Source organism: Macaca fascicularis, chromosome 20 (genome assembly GCF_037993035.2).
Source record: "Macaca fascicularis isolate 582-1 chromosome 20, T2T-MFA8v1.1".
NCBI lineage: Eukaryota > Metazoa > Chordata > Mammalia > Primates > Cercopithecidae > Macaca > Macaca fascicularis.
This window is the reverse complement of record NC_088394.1, coordinates 900,854-909,262: the sequence shown is the minus strand read 5'-3', so window position 1 is coordinate 909,262 and position 8,409 is coordinate 900,854. Positions and strand designations below refer to the sequence as shown.

General features: G+C 59.6%; 2 protein-coding genes across 2 annotated transcripts; both read right to left on the bottom strand.

Annotated features, from left to right (window-relative positions):
- Positions 1 to 5,128: 5,128 nt before the first annotated feature.
- Positions 5,129 to 5,909, bottom strand: HBM (hemoglobin subunit mu). Its single transcript, XM_005590730.5, has 3 exons — positions 5,798 to 5,909; positions 5,414 to 5,618; positions 5,129 to 5,311 (listed from the first exon to the last, which is right to left on the bottom strand). The coding sequence occupies exons 1-3, from the start codon at positions 5,887 to 5,889 to the stop codon at positions 5,183 to 5,185; spliced, it is 426 nt and encodes a 141-aa protein (XP_005590787.1). The 5' UTR covers positions 5,890 to 5,909; the 3' UTR covers positions 5,129 to 5,182.
- Positions 5,910 to 6,642: 733 nt separating this feature from the next.
- LOC102135406 (hemoglobin subunit zeta) lies at positions 6,643 to 8,409 on the bottom strand. Its single transcript, XM_005590729.5, has 3 exons — positions 8,123 to 8,409; positions 6,979 to 7,183; positions 6,643 to 6,856 (listed from the first exon to the last, which is right to left on the bottom strand). Exons 1-3 carry the CDS (start codon positions 8,215 to 8,217, stop codon positions 6,728 to 6,730), a joined length of 429 nt encoding a protein of 142 aa, XP_005590786.3. The 5' UTR covers positions 8,218 to 8,409; the 3' UTR covers positions 6,643 to 6,727.

Genomic DNA, 8,409 nt, shown 5'->3' with positions numbered 1-8,409 from the left:
CCACCCCGGAGCGCAGCGCCACCCTTTTCTTTGGGGCGCCCGAGCGTCCCTAGTGAGGGAGAAAGTCAGCCCGCACCCCCGCCCCGGCCTGGCACGCGCTGGACGCGCGTCAGCTCCAGCGGGATCAGGGAACACGCGGGCGAGCGAGTGTGAATCGGGAGGCTTCGCCCAATCCGGGGCGGAGAGGAATGCGCGCACCCGGACGCCCTGGCCCATAGGAACGCAAAAGAATTTCCGCGCAGAGTCCGTCCTCCTCTCCAGTCTCGCTCCCTCCAACTCTCTTTCCCTCTGGCGATAGTCACTAGTGTGCTTGAGTGACAGGCATCAGGAAGGAACAAATACCAGGACGCAAAAAGCACGGGGCTGGGCTGCATGCAGGTTCAGACTCCTCTACCCGGGGTTGTGGGGTGGCGCGTGGGGGTGGTGGGTGCTGGACTCACAGTGGGACCCTGTGCATTTTGTGTGACTGACTCTCCCACTGGCCTGGAGGTCGTGGTTCACTGTGACACCCCCAGTCTCTCCAAATGCTCTGATGGAAGACTCGCTAGGTAAATAGTGGTTGTAAACAGATAAACAAACTTGGCTCTGGGAGGGGAGAGGACGGGGAAGAAGTCCCCTGTGGTTGCAGAATTGAATTGGGGGCGATGTGGGGTGAGGAAAGGGTGGACTTGGTGGGGGAAGGGTGGGAGGTGCAGTAGTGCCAGTGGGTGCATCCCTGCTCATGAAAAGTGATGGTTTGGCCTGGCGCGGTGGCTGACGCCTGCAATCCCAGCACTTTGGGAGGCTGAGGCAGGTGAAAAACCTGAGGTCGGGAGTTCCAGACCAGCCTGACCAACATGGAGAAACCCTGTCTCTACTAAAAATACAAAATTAGCGGGGATCGGTGGCACATGGCTGTAATCCCAGTTACTCAGGAGGCTGAGGCAGGAGAATCGCTTGAACCCGGGAGGCAGATGCGGTGAGCCGAGATTGTGCCATTGCACTCCAGCCTGGGCAACAAGAGGGAAACTCCGTCTCAAAATAAATAAATAAATAAATAAATAAATAAATAAATAAACAAATAAATAGTGATGATTTTTGGCGGAATCGTAATGGAAATATAGAAATAGTGAGACTGTAGAATGGCATAGAACTGAATGAACTGGCTGAAAGGGGTTTAGAGGAGACAGTTCACTGAGAATAGGAAGTTGTACACAGGTATCTACAGTATGATGGTATTTTTGCCCAAAAAGAGGGCCTGCAGCAGTAGTTGTAGTTGTAGCTATTCCCTCAGCACAGGATGAGGCCGGTGGGCTCAGTCCCAACCAAACCTTTCACTGTGGTCTCTTGGGGGTGGGGGTGAGGAGACAGGAAAGAGAGACTCTCTCCTACTTTAAGTAACACAAGAAAGGGTGTGTGTGTGTGTGTGTGTGAAAGCAGGGATGGATTTTAGTTTATTTTTTTAAGTGTTTATGCTTAAATAACAATGCTCTGGGCTGTGAGGCAGAGGAAGAGTGGATGGAGAGGGGGAAGGAACTCCCCAACAATTCAGAGGTCCATGTCCAGAAGAAAAGTGATGACGGGGCCCTCTCCGCCCTCCCCAAAGCTTGATCCAGTACTGTGAGTGTGGAGGGGGATGCTTGCTCTGAGACAGGAGCTGGGCTGGAAGTGCTGCTCATGTTCTTAGGAGGGCTGAGAGCCAGATGGGCTGAGCAACTTCCCAGCATGGATTCCAGGACTTCAGCACCGGGGACAGGGACGTTTCCAGAAGTTGCTGGCAGCACGGGAAGCAGAAGCACCACCCAGAGGCCCTGGGTGGGGCAATTAGCTGGGGGGTCAGAGCTGGGCACACAGTGAGTTCTGAAAGCACCTTATAAAGTGCAGGAGAAGTGCAGGAGTGAGGCCGCAAGGTACTCTGCTGAAGAGTCTCCCCAGGTGTAGGCTGCCGGCTGTGAGCATCGCAGCCCCTTCCTCCTTCCCCACTGACTGGGCTGCTGTGGGAGGGTTCCCATGACAGAGGCCGTGTGGGTGGGGCCAGCGCCCTCACTCCAGACACCTACCCTCTCCAGACACCTACCCTCTGGCAGGAAGGGGTGGGAATGAGAGAAATGTTCAGGCACCTGCACTTGCATTGGGAACAGCCTATTTTGCTAGTTTGTTTTGTTTCGTCTTGTTTTGATGGAGAGTGTATGTGTAAGTTCAACCAGGGAGATTTCAAAGGAGGGTGGCAATGCTGGGACTCCCTGAGAAGAACCCTGGAGGCCTCTCCTCCGCAGCTCCTGAGTCACTGCCTGCAGGCCTGGCACCTCTCAGGACAGGGACAGGCTCAGCACCTTCTCGTGAGCAGGCCCACCTCAGCTTCCCCTCCCATGCTCCCTGCAGTTCTCCCTCCCCAACCCCATGCAGCTGCGGAGAGGTCCTTGGTCTGAGACAGGAAAACACCTCCATGGCTGGCACACTCAGGGAGAGAGAGAACCCAGGCACACACAGGCTGCCGCCTACTGGGACTTCATTCAAAGATCAGGAAGTGCTGGGGTGGGGAGGGGAGGAGGGCCTGGAGGGAGGCCCAGTGGGCAGGGGGCATGGCCACCAACGCTTCAGCTTAGTGGTATTTGCAGGTCAACACATCACTCACAAAAGCAAATAATTTTTCCGTGGAGGCACCACATGGGTAAACTGGGAAGGGTGTGATGGACCAGTGTCACCAGCAGGCATTTATCGAGGAACTGTGGAGAGAGTCAGGGGACGTAGATACCACTGTCACCTGTGCTCCACCTCCCCGAACGCATGGGATGCTGTGTCTTATGAGGAAGACCAGCTGCCCCCACACCCTAGATTCCTCCCAGCCCAAAGCTCACCCTGATGTTGCCTGGGTCCACCCACAGCTCGTTGACGTGCAGTTGCCTCAGCTCAGACAAGTCATTGGGCATGTCATCTCAGTGGGCCATGGTGTTGGTCAGTGTGTCGGCCACCTACTTGCATTGTTTCTTGATGAGGGCTGAGCCATACCTCAGGACCAAGTGAGAGGAAGGTCAGGAACATGCTTCAGGGGGAAGCAAAGAATGAGGGGCTGGGGGCTGGGGCTGGGGCAAGAATGGTTAGGGGTGGCCAGTGGAGCCCTAGAGTGGGTGTTGGACCCAAAATGTGAGCAGGGAGAGGAGGGTCCTTCCCTCTAAAGGGCCTCCGTGACATAGTCAGGAGCGTGGTCGCAAACCTTCGCCCAGACCGCCTTGATGTTAGCCTTGTCCTCAGGAGACAGCACCGTGGTGGGTTCTGTCTGAGTCTGTGTAAGCTCAAAAGTGAAAGGAGGGGGAGAGTAGGAGCTCTTATGCCTGGGATGCAGGGTCTTTGGCAGGCAAGTTGCCAGGAGGTGCCTGGCACGGGAAAATAGGAAGAGGAGTGAGAGTAGGCAGGTTGCCCAAGGCTGCCCTGCGTCTCTTAGTCCTACCCAAACAGAAACCCAGTTCTGTACATGGTAACCTTCCCACTCGCATTGTCCTGGGCTTCTACACAGGGTCCTGAGCCCCTTACACCCGTAAGGTATCCACATATGGCCCAGACCCAGGCAGCTTCCTGGATGGGAAGAAGAGCACAGTTTTTCCAGAGTGAAACATAAGCTGCTTTCACACCAAACTGCCTGGGACCAAAAGCTGTTACTTATCCATGTAAACATTTGGGGGGCTGAGCGTGGTGGCTCACGCCTGTCATCCCAGCATTTTGGGAGGCTGAGGCGGGCGGATCACTTGAGGTCAGGAGTTTGAGACTAGCCTGATCAACGTGGTGAAACTGTGTCCCTGTTAAAAATACAAAAATTAGCCAGGCATGGTGGCGCGTGCCTATAATCCCAGCTACTCGGGAGACAGAGGCAGGAGAATCGCTTGATCCCAGGAGGCTGAGGCTGCAGTGAGCCGCTGTACTCCAGCCGGGGCCACAGAGCAAGGCCCTGTCTCAAAAACAAAACAAGACAAAATGAAAAAACTCAAGAAAACAGTTGGGGTATGTTGATAACATGGGACCAAGTTCTCCAAACTACCAGGCTGGCGTCCCAGGCAGTGCAGGGCAACAGGTCCCTGGCACTGACTGCTGGAGGGAGCTTGACTGACTCACAGTCAGGGCTCCACTTCCAACAGCTCTCTTCAGACCTAGGCGCTGACCGCCAGGTCAGACCTGGCTGCCAGGCCTGGTCTAGTGCTCCCCACACTGACCCAGGATGGCCAACCCAGAGCCAATCCTATTCAGGATTTGCAGACCTCGAAGGTCCTACTCTTTCCTCAGACCCTGTTCTTTGTCTGAAAAGCCTGGGGTGGAGCCTTAAGATTCCTTTCCCCATCCTGGGGAGGGAGAAGAGGGAACCTGGGGGAGGGAGTGCCTTGGCCTGGGCACCTCCAGAGACTGAGACACGGCAGCTGGGGCTGGATGGAGGGGTGGGGTGGCAATGAGCCGGCAGGCACCCACCCTATGTTATGATTTCAAAAATTATTTCAAAAATCTTGTGAGTTGAATGTTGTTTTTCTATTCGATGGGTAAAGGCCAGAGAGCTCTGGGACATGCCCAGGGTCGCATAGCTTGTCAATGAGCAGGCTGGAAGCCTAAACCAGGTCTGTCTGCCAATTTGTGGCCACAGAGGACTTCCTCCCCACCTCACCCCCAGGGCTGGAGGGTCACAGGCAGGGCTAACCAGGCTAGCACAGGTTTGCAGCCCAGGAAGTGTCCATGGGGGAAGGAAGGGGAAAGGAACAGTGAGGTCTGCGGAGCCCTCTGCTCTGGGGCCCTAATTAGGTTGCACATTTGGCTCCGGGACCTCAGTTTCTGCATCTCTCTGCAAAGGGTCCAGGATTAGCATCTACAGGTCCCAGCAGGAAGTGGGGATGGAGAGAGAATGAGTGAATAAATGCATGAATGGGGAAGTGCTTTGCGAACAGTGCGGTTGGAAGCCAGATTCAAGAGTTGAAGTCGAAGGCCACCCCCCCCCCACATCACAGTACTCCCTCTGCCCCACCACACTGCCCGCCATGGGAGGACAAACCTCCGGGGGTGGGGTGCATTTGAGAGTTCTAGGAGGATCCTTGCAGGTCCCTGAGCTTCTCTGGCCAACAATAGTGACCTCACTTTGCCAGCTCCCCAAAGACCACACAGGCGGGGGCAGATATTTGGGGCCTCTGTTTATTGACAGGCACAAACAAAGGCCAGCGCAGCACTAGGCTCAGCGGTACTTTTCCGTCAACACCACGGCCACACCAGTCAGGAACTTGTCCCACGCCGCTTGCATTTCCACGGTGAACTCGTCCTGCAGGTGGGAGGCCAGCACGACGTGGAAACACTGGATTAGCAGCTGCAGGAGAAGCGGCCTGTGAGACGGGGTCTGTCCCTCTAGGGATCCCCGGAGCTCCCCCGGCTGCGCGCTGCACCATTGCCCCGGCCGGAAAGGGCTCACCGGAAAGTTGGCTGGGTCCACGCGCAGCACGAGCGCGTGCAGGTCCGCCAGTGGGCTCAGCGCGGCGCGCAGGTGGTCCATGTGCTGCACCGCCGCGCCCACCGCCGCCAGCATGCGCTGCCCGTGGCTCAGCAGCTGCGTCGCGTCCTGGCAGGAGCTCAAGTGCGGGAAGTAGACCTTGGTGCTGGGGTATACTGTGAAGAGCCTGCAGGACCAGGTCGGTGACCGGGGAGGAGGGCGGCTGCGTGGGACTTCACTAGCGCCCACACCGCCCAGAGCCCCGGGGATCCTCATCGGAGGGACCTTGGATGGCGTTGGCGGCCCACGCGGCCAACACCCTCATCTCCACCTCCCTGAGCTCCCGGAGACCCCGCCTCTACCGACCTGAGCAGCAGCTCCGCCCCGAATTGCGCCTCGTGGCCCGCGATCAGGTCCCAGACCTGCGCGATTTGGGCGCGCTCCTGGGCGCTGAGCATGGCGCCGCCTGACGTGCTCTGGGGGCCGCACCCGCCGCCCTGGGCTCCTTATAGAGACTCCGAGCACCCCGCCTGTCCTTATCGGCCCGAGAGCGGCGGGAACGCGGGGACTCTCGGCCTGCGCCGGGAACGTAGCCAGTCCGGGTTCCTGCCTACATGGAGGCCTCGACCTCCGGGATCCCAGGGTTTCTGGCACTGACTCACGCTGTTGTGCGTGGGTACCTTTACTCCAGACTTCAGGGGCGTCTGTAATTACTCCCTCGGGCAAAGTTACTGGTGTGCCAGAAGGGAGCTCATGGGAGGAGCCGGAGAGAGAACACGGGGCAGGAAACCACTACTCTCTTAGGAGTCGGGGAGGGACAGGCCTCAGGGACCCCCGCAGCTGCCAGAATCCCGGGATTCGGACTTCAGGCTTTGTGGAAAAGTTCCCTGAGTCCCGACACGCTCCCGATACGCTTAGCGAAGTGACAATCTTTGGGCGATATGGGAAGCTGGGAGACGCACAAACGCCCGTCTGACCAAGAGCCCCAGGAGACGCCGTGGGCTGGCCCGGGACTGCTCTGCTCCACCCGGGCTGCAGCTCCGGTGCTCAGGGCAAGAACCTCCCCAAAGCGCCCCCCACGTGACCCCCAGGCCGCGACGTCAGCGGGGACGACCGCGTTCCTGCAAAGCCCCCGGACCCATCACTCAGCTTCTCCCCTTCTTCCCTCCAGTACTGAGAACACAGAGCCCAGATCGCTCTGTCCTTATCCATTTATTGGAGTCAGGGCAGGAATTGTGGGAGGGTGAAGGGCAGGGGAGGGGCCGCAGCCTGTCCTGGGGATCCCGGAGGCGGCGCTCAGCGGTACTTCTCGGTCAGGACAGAGGATACGACCGATAGGAACTTGTCCCAGGCGGCGTGGGCCTCGGCAGTGAAGTCGGCGGGGAAGCGCGCGGCCAGGGTGACCAGCAGGCAGTGGGACAGGAGCTGGGGGCGGGGCCGGCTCAGTGCGGGGGCGGGGCCTAGCCCGGGCCCCGCCCCTCCTCGCGACACCTCCCCGCCCCACCCAGCGATCCCGCCCCGCCCCGCCCGCACCGCGCCCTGCTCACCTTGAAGTTGACCGGGTCCACGCGCAGGACGTAGGCGTGCAGCTCGCTCAGCTTGGACAGGGCGGCGCCGATGTTGTCGATGTTCTTCGCTGCGTCGCCCACGGCGGCCACCACCTTGGAGCCGTGCGCGTGCAGCTGCGCGGACCCCGGGTGCAGGTCGAAGTGCGGGAAGTAGGTCTTGGTCTGCGGGTAGCTGAGGAAGAGCCTGGGACGGGGGGCGGGGGCCGTGAGCTCCCAGCAGCGCGGCCTCCCGCCCACGGCCCCCGCGCCCTGCGGCCCTCTCCGGGCACCAGGACACATCTGCGACCCCGCAGCAGGCCCCAGCCCCTCCTCGCGGTGCCCGGCTGCCTCCCAGGCTGCCCTGTGCTAGAGGCCCCCCAGGTCGCTGCAGCTCCCGGCTCATCGCCCTGCTTCTAACGGGTTCTGTTCGCCTGATCCCCAAGTCCCCCGCCCTCCACCTGCAGCACGCCTGGTGCCCCCAGCCCCTCCACCGTCTCCTGTGGCCACAGGACCTCCCTCCCAGCCCCAGACTGGGTTGCCCGCCACCCCTTCTGCAGGCTCATGACCTCCCAGCAGCGTTCCAGGGAAGGAAAAGCTCCCTGGCCCCTCCCAGGGGATCAGATGCTGGGACTTTGATACTGGGACGGTGTCCTGATCCCAGATGCTGGGATCAGATGCTGAGACTTTAGAGGCTGTAGTGCCCTGGCTGCCCTGTAAGGCCCTTCAGGTCTAGAGCAAAATTTTTCACCCTCTGCTTGTCAGAACCTGGGCCTGTGCCTGCTCAGGTCTCAGTGAGCCCAGATACCTGTGCAACTCCTAATCGTACCCTCCTTACCCTGCCCTCCTCACTGAGAGGGAAGGCTATCTGTCCCCACTGTCCCCTCCCCACTGTCCCCTCCTCACTGTCCTCTCCCCACAGTCCCCTCTCCACTGTCCCCTCCCCAAGGTCCCGTCCCCACTGTCCCCTCCTTGCCGTCCCCTCCCCACTGTCCCCTCCTCACTGTCCCCTCCCCATCCCCTCCTCACTGTCCCCTCCCCACCGTCCCCTTCTCACTGTTCCCTCCCCACTCTCCCCTCCCCACAGTCCCCACTCACATACCTGGTCTCCCACCCAGTCCCTCTGGCAGTCCTGCCTGACACTCACCTCTCCAGAGTCTCGGTGCCGATGGTGTCGGCCTGAGTGGAGATCTTGGCCCACATGGACACAATGAGGGTCCTCTCAGTCTTGGTCAGAGACATGGCAGCAGGGTGGGCGGCTGCACTGGAGTTGGGCCTGCTCAGGACTGGCCTTGGTAGTGCTCAGCCCCCAGGGTCTCCTTATATACAGGGAGCTGGGCCCAGCCAGCCTGTGGCCATTGGTCAGGTGAGAGGAGGGGGCTGCCGGGGTGGGGTTTCTTATCAGATTCAGTGACAAAGGGGCCCTCAGGGCCT

Coding starts and splice junctions, on each gene's coding strand:
- LOC102135406 (XM_005590729.5), bottom strand. CDS start 8,217: ATGTCTCTGACCAAGACTGAGAGGACCCTCATTGTGTCCATGTGGGCC. Junction 7,184..8,122: donor GGCACCGAGACTCTGGAGAG/GTGAGTGTCAGG, acceptor CCCCCGTCCCAG/GCTCTTCCTCAGCTACCCGC. Junction 6,857..6,978: donor TGGACCCGGTCAACTTCAAG/GTGAGCAGGGCG, acceptor CCCCGCCCCCAG/CTCCTGTCCCACTGCCTGCT.
- HBM (XM_005590730.5), bottom strand. CDS start 5,889: ATGCTCAGCGCCCAGGAGCGCGCCCAAATCGCGCAGGTCTGGGACCTG. Junction 5,619..5,797: donor GGGGCGGAGCTGCTGCTCAG/GTCGGTAGAGGC, acceptor CTGGTCCTGCAG/GCTCTTCACAGTATACCCCA. Junction 5,312..5,413: donor TGGACCCAGCCAACTTTCCG/GTGAGCCCTTTC, acceptor CTTCTCCTGCAG/CTGCTAATCCAGTGTTTCCA.